At 43.8% G+C, this 11,584-nt stretch overlaps 1 protein-coding gene across 1 annotated transcript in view; it reads right to left on the bottom strand.

Moving 5' to 3' along the window:
- Positions 1–240: 240 nt before the first annotated feature.
- The window catches only part of RFC3 (replication factor C subunit 3), a 103,091-nt gene continuing 91,747 nt past the window's right edge, over positions 241–11,584 (bottom strand). Inside the window, exons 8-9 of the mRNA XM_085621693.1 lie at positions 9,776–9,845; positions 241–653 (exon numbers count right to left, since the gene is read on the bottom strand). Coding sequence (XP_085477819.1) covers positions 462–653; positions 9,776–9,845 — 262 coding nt within the window. The 3' untranslated portion in view covers positions 241–461. The remainder of the gene's footprint in view (positions 654–9,775; positions 9,846–11,584) is intronic.

The raw sequence follows: 11,584 nt of genomic DNA, 5'->3' as shown, positions 1-11,584 counted from the left end.
TCGAAACTGAGAACTACCCTTCTTGTGCATTAAACATTTATCCACAACAGAACCTCTGTGGCCAGAAATACTGGAGCGGACCGCACACCCTTAGAAAATCTCAATTCATTAAGGTATGAGCTTGTAGCGGTGCACCCCCTCCCCCCCCCCCCCCCCCCAACAGTATAGTTTATTTATGTAACATTGTGTAAAGGCAATAAAAGTGGGTGTTACGTTAAATAAACAAATCAAACAGTGTACTCCGAATTTCATTTTTTATGTACATGTTAAGCATTTCTAAAGTATGAAAACATTTTATTCCAAAAGATTTTGAAAACATATATAAACAGTTTAGAATCGACCAAGAAAACTGTTCTACGATGTAGAAGGAACATTGACAGATTCCAGCTCCTGCTGATGGATGCAAGAAGAAAACCCAGTATTTCAGTAAGGGACTTCAATTTGTTTGTATACAGTTTTCATTAGAACATCATGGCCTCTAATCCATCCTCCATAAATTTCTTATAAATGGACATAAACTTAGCCACAAAGGCTTCAAGGTGATATATAGCTTTGCTACCAAGCTGTAAACGGTGCTCGTAGAAAGCCGCCATCTGAGCAACCTCTCCTTTCAGCTGCCCGTCACAGTTATTCATCAGCTCTGATAACAGGCCCTGGAAAAGAAAATATAGGTTAACAATTCAAACAACTGAACTACCCCTTTCACTATTCCAGTACAAATAGAAAGCCAAAATTGAACATTGGGAGGACTCCTTTTAATGTAGGATTTCACAACGCTTGAGGCTACAAAACTCCAAACTATGAACCAAGAAAATGTTCTTTATCAGTCACAGTCGCCGGTTTAATACAAAGGCATGGGTAATTCAAGTGACATCATGCAGCCTTTGACCCCGCCAAAGACTTCACAGGGTTGATTCTTTGTCCCACCTTAGCCCTGCAACAGCCTATTTGCTGCTGAGGGCTAGGGGAAGAGCAAGAGGTGGAAACCACCGAAAGTAGCAGGAATGGTAGAGCCCTTCTTTCTATTTGCTCTGGTTGAGGCCTTCATGACATGGGAGACCACAGATTGCGCTGCCCTGAACAGTGGCACATCTTTTCACTGGAGAGCAGCGAACACGTGCCTACCCTACGGGCAGTGCATTAGTAAAAGGAGGACCACCTGTTTGATGCTGCCAGTCTGCCCTTTATTGTGCAAGTTACAATCCTTAAGGGGTGCAGAGATTCCCCTTCAGGTGGGTGCAGTGAGTGGCTGGACCCGCCTGCAAGGTGATGTCTGGGTTAAGGAACCCCCTTTTTCCCCTTTCAAGGGGCACACTGACTTCGTGCCAGCTCTGCGACTCACACAGTGCAGCTCCTGACAGCCTCTGCACCTGTATCCATAATCCCGCGTGGGTGCAGGGGCAAAGTGCTGCCTCATTTGCAATACCAAAGTGGCCCGTGGTACAAAAAGTAGGCACACACACCCTTTGCGCCGCAGAACACTTTTGATAATATGGCCCCAGGTGCTCAGGGAGTTAGTGTTGGAAGATTTTATTGCTCAAAGTTGCAGTACGAATGATAACGTGGTGACCCCCAGTGAGAGGTTTGATCAATCTTTTCAGCTGAGCACCAGGCAGTCTATGCCCCAGACAGACCGGTTGGTAGCTGGGCACTGAATTTCTTAGACAAACATTTGCCTCTGACACCCGCAGAGTTGTTCATCCTGCGCCATACAAATAAAATCCAAAATAAGTCAGCAGAGGGTGAAGGAGTGAACAAGCCAGGTTGGTGCACAGGCTGAGGGGTTGTTACAGTCAGTATACTAACTGCTGTTGATCCAGGCAGAGATTTATTGCTTTTAGTCTTCCAAGTTATCTTAGGGTAAAAGCAAATGTCCAGAGAAGTTAATTTATGCTGCTCAACTAGCTCAATTATGAGACTTCTGAAAATGCCATTATCTGGGGTTTCCATTAGTGACCAATTTCATTTATACAAAAAACTTGAATGTCAGAGCACTGAACACCCTCCCACCCCATGTCTAAGTCTTCGCATCGGCATTTACTTCGAGATACAGCAAATAAATCAGTGACATTGATGTACCCAATAACAGGACTATGGAGTTAGATGTGAGTATTTAGTGACCTACGCAGAACAGCGATGTGCAGTTCATGCGGGCCATTTTTATGTGCATTGATATTATAAACCACACACAGGCTAGAAGGGAAACATGCTGAAGTAGAGCACTAGTGCACACATTTCTTCCAACCAAATCCCACCTCTCCTCCGGTTATAAATTATGCTGGAGGTGGTATTCATGTTGTATGAGATGCAGGATTTTCAATGCACCAAATGTCCACAGAAACACCCTATCCACGTGACAATGCCTGCAATACACTGAAACATGAAAGGTAGAAACATGTGGCTAACGTCTACTTCTTGGACTAAAACTGCCTTCAGAATCCAGTGTAGTCTGATCGTTCATTGGCACCTCTTAAAACCTACCAGACGTTTTTGGTATACAGATAACTGACGATGGACTAGAGACGAATTGTAGAACACTTTTTCTTCCTGTAAACTCCCCAAAGTCGATCATGCAATCTGACCTGCTTGCAGAACTTTGAATATTACCATCCTTAAGCACAGTACCACAAACGTTTGCTGAATTAATATTAGGAGTTAATCAGGCACTGGCGCAAACATGCTCTTTAATGCAACTTAATTTCCCACTTTAGAGTATGTTTGGAGGTGAAACAAGCAGTGTTAGAAATTGGGTTTCTGGTTGGCTAGGGTATGCACCTAAGCCAGGCAGAACCCACCACTCTAGTCAAGGCAAGTAAGCTACACACCAAAGATAACCTGTGCTCACCCTCTGGCAGCTTGGCAGAGAACAGTCAGGCTTATCATCAGAGGCAATGTGTAAAGCATTTGCCCAACACACAGAAACACAATGATTACACTACAAAAGGGACTCCACACAGGAATATGTAAAAGTAAACTATATTTTACATAGAACAAGAGAGAAAACAAATCATAAATACTCTGCATATTATACAAATTCTGAGATAGTACTCGCTTTCAAGGCAATGCATGAATCAAAACGACATACATCAATACAGTAGGACATGAAATGCAGCAGAACGCTTAGGAGAAAAGTGCATGAATTACCCAATATCACCATTAATACTTCGATCCCACAAGCTCACCATAAACACATAGGGTGCAACACGATTGCACTCCTATTAAACGTTATATGGTCATTGAATATCCCCACGCAGGGCACAAAATCACCTGCACTCCTATTATTGGTAATACAGTGATTTCCAACAATGCGGCAGTTCCTCCCCATGGCCGTATCCGCCTCAGAATCCAGGGTGGCTTCTATTTAGCCTCACGGAGATCTGAATGCCACAAGACAATTTTAGGATGCAAGGTATTCACAGTGTTTGATGCCAGAAATGCTTAAAAAGCCTCCGTGCGTAAACTTAATTACGATCCCTCAGGACCGGTGCACCTAACAATCTTTATGATTGTGAGCATCGTGCAGTCACCAGGACTGCTCGGGCCCATCCTGTACAGCACCTTCCTCAGCGCAAGGTGACGCTGTGACTCCAGCAATGCCTCAAGCCAGGAAATGCGGGCTGACTTCAATATAGTTGCTCCCACAATACCCCAAGCTGGGAAATGTTGGCAGAAGGCAACACTGTGGCTCCGACAACCCCCCCAAGCCAGGAAATGCAGACGGTGGTGCTGCGCAGCTGTCTCTTGGGACTCCGCCGCGCTCTGCCCTCAAAGAGCGGGGTCGTCTGGTGCAAAGGATACAATGCACTGCGCTCTGCTCTCCCAGACCTTGATCCGCACAGGGCAGGGCAGATATTTCACACCCTACTGACCCCAGCTGACTATCGGGCAGCACCGGCTCTCCCATTCACAAAGTCTTTGATCCTCACAGAGCCGGCCTTGGTTCTCGTAGAAAGGGCCTCAGTGAGAGCGCGGGGAAAGCCTAGTGAAGTCTTTTATGGCCCTGAGACTTCTAAACAGGGGGTAAGCCAACAAGCCCTTAGAGTTCTTGGAAACCAGAGTTTATAGAGGGCAACTCCAGTGACACCTCACCGCAGAGGAAGCTGTGGCAAGGTGGCAGTCCCTCCTGGCAGTGCAGCTCCTCTCAGTTGCAGAGTCTCCTCTGGGACCCAAAGTGGACTAGTTTGGGGGCGTCAGAGGTCGAGTACTTCTACCAAAATGTGTCTTTGTTCGAAGGGTGACTTCAAAAGAAACCTTAGAAGTATGCAACAATCCCTTTCAACCCCAGCCCTGGCTCCAGACATCAGTAGTGGGTAAATCAGTCCTTTGTGTGAGGGCAGGACACAACCTATATAAACAACTCAATTCATTACGGTACGTGCTTGTAGTGGCACCCCCGGCAGTATAGTTTATTTATGTAACATTGCGTTCCTTATTGCCATACTGTAGAACTTCAGGACTTACATATACAATTAGTTGTCATTTAGACACTGATGTATTTTCCTTTTATATTCAAATTGCTGAATGGCTGGTTTCAATTACATACAGTTCAAGTCGAACTAGGGGAGAGATGATTAGATTGAACACAAGTTTTAATTCGCTCGGGTGACTTTTAAATGGTCTTTTTTTAGAAAGGGCAACTCATTCAAAGACAGCACTCCAGGGGCTGTACTCGGGGTAGATGAACAAAAAAATGTGCTGTGCTAGAAGATTTGTGATTGACAGCTTTTTAGTGCCCACCATATGGCTGGGTTCTCTAATGTAGGTATCTCTTAACCTGCTAAGCAAACTTGTTTCCATCTTTTTCCTGAAATTGGTTAGTGGGGGTGAGAGACTTAGAGTGCTCTAGACCAAAGAGGCCAGTACAAAGACAGAGCAGCCATACAAGAGGAACAAGCATTGGCATAGCCCATAGGTCTCACCTAGGACTTAAATGACACACAGTAAAGGCGCTATTTGTGCCAATACATAGACAGCTGGCAATCCCAATGCCTTAAATAAGGTGGAAATGGTGGTTCGCAGAGGGCTGGGAGAGACAGATTGGAGCAGTCAGAAGGTGAAACTAGCAAAGACAGGATATTTATATCATCTCTGCAGCAGGGCACACAGCCAACGGAGCTATTCTAGCACTGGGAAAATGTACTTATTGGTCATGCTTTATTGAGTCCTCCCTAATGCTAAAGTACAAACCTGTTGCTACGACGTGCTTGTAAATACTAAGAACATGGACTGCCTGGTCTGGTCGCAAAAACACAGTCAACACTAGAGCATGCCCATAAATAAGAGTTTCGGCTACAGCGAACACACCAACAGACGTCACAACAGAGCCAAAGAAGCAACTAAAAAGTGGTTGATGAACGTTCACTATACGAAAACTACATGTCATGATACAACAAGGCAAAGCATGAAACAACATAACACATGACATAGCAAGGCACTATAAATAACACAAGTGATGTCATAATATAACAACATAATCCATGTCATACATAGTGTACCATGATAAAACTCAATATATACCGTGACATACTGTAATATAATAACATGAGATGAATAGGACATGACGTGGATAACATGACATAAAACAAGAGTATGAAAAAACATGAACATAACGTAACAGAACAGTAAATGGCATAATGGAACACAAACTAATTGCATAACCAGGTCTGGCCACAACATAACTTGATAGAGATTTCAAAATGAAGTTTCTCAAGTCAGAGTTTTCCTTAGCCTGCAGCCTGTGTGTGTATGTGCGGGTGGTGGGTGTCTCTAGATATCTCGCCTGCACACCCCAGAGGCCGAGCACTTTGTTGTGTCTGCAGGAGGCTCCGCGTGCTCCATGATCGTGCCTCATTCCTAACTGGGTTTTTAGCTCTTGATTTGCAAATGATGGACTCAGTGTCTTCCCTCAAGTGGTGTCTGGGGTCCCTATACCCAATCTGCCGCTACACATTGGAGAGGTTGGCTGTGGGAAGCCTGTAGCATGCTCAGACTCTAGCTAATGGTTGAGTGTGTACCAGCTCTTAAAGAACGAGAACGTAAGACAAAGACAGACTGGATCATGGTCCCAGGGTAGAGTCAATGTTACCAGGCATGTCTTTGGTAGAATCTGGATATTACACTCCAGAGTGTACCTGGTGGGATGGCAGTGGGGGTAGGGCTAGGGCAGTGTCAGCTTCACATGTGATTGATTCAGCTTGTCAGCAGTCAGGAGAGCTTCAAATACACTGTATCAATGGAGGCACTGGAAGGCTCGTTTGAGGGAGGAAAAAAATGTTTTTGTTTTTTCCAAGTTAAAAACTTCCAAGTTTTTCCAAGTTTTCCAAGACATGCTGGTTATGGTGTCGACGCTGCTACTGGGGGCTTCTTCCGACCCCTACAGCTGTAGCCAAGGAAAGAGAAGATGGCAACCTGAACGAATATCTCCTGCTAAAAAAATGGGGCACTGCAGCTCGCCAGTTGCTTTTGTGGTATTAAAAGCTGTCCCAGAAAGGCCCCGCTTCTGCAGCCATGTGACCTCCTGAATCTCCTCCTACACAGCGCTAAATGCCGAACAACCACTGCAGGCTTTGTGCTGTGTGGATAAAAGCTAAGCATGTGGCCACCGTGCTGCAACATAAAGCAGCGGGCGTGAACCAGGCGCTTTGTGGATAAAAAGCGCGCAGCCTCCTAATTTGGCCGCGATGGTGACACATGAAAACAGGCGCCATGTGACCTTAATAATTCCTTTTTTACCCCAAAAAAAACAAAGTCGTTGCAAAAACACATGCGATAATGGTAACTAGTGGAGTGATATTGCATTTGGTCCCTGCTCTCGGGGAGGGATACACACTTAGAGGCACGACAAATGCATGGCATAAACAAATTGGAAGAACTAATAGGGGAGTGACACTGGAGCTAGCAAATAGCAAGCCTATGGGCGGGCTATAAGCCCACAGAGTGAATAGAGCATGCCTCAAAAAGACAGCGCATGCACTACCTAAAAAGAACTTAAGGACCATCAGGAAGGCTTTCCTTTTGCTGTAGAGATCAGGAATCGGGAGGTCTGTCCAAAATCAGTTATAAAGGGGGCAGATATTTAAAGGAAGGCATGCTGTTTTAAAGTGAGTGTAGTCAATGACAAAGTTCTGTAGGTATTCAGTGCCATAGATAGCTCATAGTAAGTAGTAGTGGTACACCATGTCAAAGTCTGCTGAAAGTTTAGAAAACAGATATTATCTAGTGCCCTCAGAAGTAAAAATGGAGAGTTCTGTTACAAAAGCAGAGCACTGCAGTCTCTATTCCATGATGAGATGCAAGCCAGACTGACTTAGACTCTACCACAGACCAAATGTGCTGGGAATCCAGAAAATATAGCATCTACGAGGGGACTGGCATTCCTAATATTTTGGCCAACACAGAAAGGTTGGTGAGGAGTCAAAGATTGGACATTTCGAAGATTGGGAGATTTTCTGTTTCCAAATAGGGGTGCTTTCAAATGGTGTGTCCAGGATGGAAAGATTGTCACAGTGGCTTTCCAGATGAGAATGAGAGAATGGGGTGTTGTTTCAACAGCCACGTAGGGCCAGTATCTCTCAGTGAATCTGCATATTTAAGGTTAGCTTCAAGCACAGAGACGTAACCGGTTATAGTATTCCTAAAGGACCTTGAGGGAAATCATCCCTAGTCAAGGAGTAAATATTCGTGACCATTGGTTAATTAGTTGATGCCAACGCTCGGTTGTTTGATTTTATGACTGATTGGTGCGGTCTGTGAATGAATGAGGAAGGGGCATCACAGCACAAAGACACTCTTAATCCATCAAAAAATGGTCTGAGCAGGTAATGAGAAAGATATTTTAGACCGTTAAAAAAAATGAAGAAAAGAAAATACATAGAAGGCATCTCCCATAATATGGGTATGTCTCATCTGCACAAATATCATTCTGATCTTTTAATATGCTGATTCAGAACACAGCTTCTTTGGACGCTATTAGCTACTGCCTGTGCTGAACTCATTAGGCAATCACCACTAGATATTACCATTGCTATCATCATTCTCCGTCCTTCTTTTTCGGCAATGACATGGTTCCCCATGAGTGCCTCCCTCCCTCTTGGAGCTTCTCAAAGTTCCCACTCACTACTCACCTTTGGGGGGATGGGAAGTCTAATATCACCCATGGCCTGCTCTCTGTTGCAAACCATGCCCGCACAGCATATCCTCAAAAAGTACACAATGTCAAGAGGAGAGTTCATTGAGACACTGAAAGACCATCATCTACCAATATACATGTGAAAGTGTGAGTAGCATACAGTTAACTTAATTAATATTTAGTAATGCGTTGATCATAAGTATAGGATTACTATTTGGTCAATGCATCTATAATTGTAAGATGCGATTGCCTCTTTTGTATACTTCGATATGCTTTTCTCCCATACGAGTGCTCAGCACCCAACAGATACAGCTTATAAAATGACACTACACTATTCCAGTCCACGACAACTTCCAGAATCTACACCAACAGCTCACAAAGCTCATGGAATCATCATGCACACAACGCTACTATAAGCTACATAGGTGGCTACATGTGACCCCTTCAAAAGCATTTCCTTATGCTGTAGCCATATTCCTATCTACTTCAACAATCTATTCTGGACACAACTCATTCCTTCAACTACGTTCCAAGTCACACAGCTGGGTAATTAAGGCACAGATGCTTGCAAACTTACCAGTAAAAACATGGTGCACATGTTGTTCCTTTAACAATAATCCTCTATTCTCCCTGCCTTAACATGTGTTTCCCGCTCTCTGTCCTCAATTATCCCATTCTCATATTAATGACAATTAAATTGTTGTACTTAGTTGGCATCACCATGCCCAGTCTGATCACCGCTAAAAACCTTTCTGCCTGACCTTTCGGACTGTTTTAAAGCTCACTATCCTGTGACCCAATTGTACCCTCTTTCCTTCAGCTAATTACTGTGGTCCAGTCCAGTTATGAGAAGGCATATACAAACAAAAGACCAGGGCCAATTTGACCAATCAAAGCAAGTATATCTATATGCAAGACTTAGCTACCTGTTTTTTTTTAGGTTGATTCCATTTCAAGACAATAGCTTTGTTCTACTAAGTTAACTCCAAGTTAATTCAATGGAATTGAGCACTAATTTCTTTCAAATCCATCTTTAATTAATTAACCTTTTGAGAGGCTCAAACGAGGAGTATGCTAACCCCTTCTTATATGGATCAAAGATGCATGTCCATGACCGAGAACTATTGAGAGGCACACAGGCAAAACAGTGATCAAGGAAATGGCAAGTACTTGACAGGAAGTGAGGGAAAAAACAAGGAGCAAAACTGTGTTACTAGACAGCAGCACAGTGTGAGTGGGGTGGGGGGCATTGGTGGGGGTGGAGACGCGCACCGATGAGTTGTTAGGGCAGAGGCAGTATCCTCAGATACGACCCAGTAAGACCAAGTTCGGCCAAACGTAACCACTGCAACATTCTGTGAGCAACACTAGGGTCATCAGCGCGAATCCCATCCGGTACACTTAAATCGCTCTTCTTTCTGCAATTGTGGTTGTTTAATCAATTTTATTGAAACAGTCAAATCTGTCATTTTTAGCACTACCTAGTATTTTTTGGCAGACATGCAATGTCTAAGTTATTACAAATGTATATCGGGTACCTCTCTGCTCCACTAACGATCTTAATCGTTAACCAGACTACACAAAATGTCTCCCTATACCAAGAATACAGAGAAATTCTAATACTGTTATAGAACTACTGTAAATTACCTTCATTATAATTTCAGGAGGAATGCAGTGAGTAAGAAGTTCATAAAGCCGTCCACGCACTTCAAGAAGCCTTTGAGGAAGAAAAAAATACACAAAAGACTTCATTAATACCAATGTGCCTGTGAAACCAACATTTCATGAGTAACTGCCTAGAGATCTATCACAGACGTGCAAACCAGGCATCAAAACATTTTACAAAGTTACTTTAACCTCTTAAGTGCGGGCACTGTCCTCCGACTGATGCCCACATTCCCTCCTCAAACCCCTGCCCTGCAAACCTCTAACATTGCCCTAAATTGTACATTTTATTTGCATTTCTAGGACATAAGCATCCAAATTGGCAGACAACCATAGCATTCTTACCACTCAGCATTCCCCTCCACTTGTACTGATAAACACTACCCCACGTGTGGTTGAGCCTAGTGCCTGCAACAGGAACAGGTCAATAGGAGTTTCCTCGCGAGGAACATTGAGTGGTAGGAATTTTGTGGATTCCTGCCAATTCTGTAAGTATACATCAAAGAAATGAAAGAAAAATGCAGTTTTAGGGAAAGTTAGAGGTTTGCAGGGCATTGTGGGTATGAAAACGTTTGTGGGATCCACATACAGCACACCAGCCTGGACTCCCCCAGGTGTCAAGTTTTCAGAAATGTCTGGGATTGGTAGGTTTCCCTGGGGGCCGCCAAGCCTAGCCCAAATACCACAGTTATCTCTACTGGTAAAACAGGTCATCTTTTTTTGTCAGGAAATGTTGATGTCTGCGCATTGTGTTTTGGGCCCTTTCCAGTCAGAGGCACTAGGCCCCTAAACACAAGTGAGGTATCATTTGTATCAGGAGTCATGGGGGGGAGGGGGGTGGCGGGGGTTTACTGGGTAGTTGGAAATTTGTGGCTCATGCCAGATTCCATAACTTTCCCACACAGAATTGTAAGGAAAACGTGTATTTTTAGCCAATGTTTGAGGGTTGCAAGGGCTAATGGGTAAGAAAACTTCACAGAATCCCAATGTAGTACATCATCCAGGACACCCTTCAATGTATAGTTTTCAGAAATGCCTGGGTCAGCTATATATTTCCCGGGTTGGACTTTGAGCACGGGTCCAAATACTGCAGTTACCCTAATAACTAACCCAGGTCATTTTTAGATAGGACATTTTGATGTTACAGTGTTGTGTTTGGACCCCTTTCCAGTTGTGGGCACTAGATCCAGCCACACAAGTAACGCACCATTTGTATCAGGAGACTTGAGGGAATGCTGGGTGGTAGGAAAACTTGTTGCTCACTGCAGTATCCAGAACTTTCTATCAACAGAAATAATATGAAATGTGCGTTTTTAGACAATGTTTGGGGTTTGTAAGGGTTCTTGGATAAAAATGAAAAAAAAGAAACACCTGGTGAGAGCCATGCGAAATCATGCCACCCTGGACTCCCTTGAGAGTCTAGATTTCAGAAATGTGCAGGTTTGGTAGATTTTTCTTGGTGCTAGCTGAGGGAAGCCCGAATACCGCAGCCACCACCACTGCAGAAAAGGGTTGGTTTCTGGCTCGATAAAGTTTACCTATCAATGTTGCATTTTGGGTTTTTACCCACTACACCCACCCATACAAGAGAGGCACCATTTTAATTTGCAGACTTAGGGGAAACACTGGGTGGTAGGAAATCTATGGCACCTCACAGATTCCAGAACTTGCCGTCACAGAAATGTGAGGAAAATGTGCATTTTAGGAACAGTTTGCAAGGGCTTCTGAGTATATTAAAAAAAAAAAAAAAAAAACACACACTTAGTAGAACATTTATTATGGATTGGTTTT

This window comes from Triturus cristatus, chromosome 8 (genome assembly GCF_964204655.1).
Source record: "Triturus cristatus chromosome 8, aTriCri1.1, whole genome shotgun sequence".
NCBI lineage: Eukaryota > Metazoa > Chordata > Amphibia > Caudata > Salamandridae > Triturus > Triturus cristatus.
Note: the sequence above shows the minus strand (reverse complement) of the source record. Positions and strands in the feature narration are given on the sequence as shown.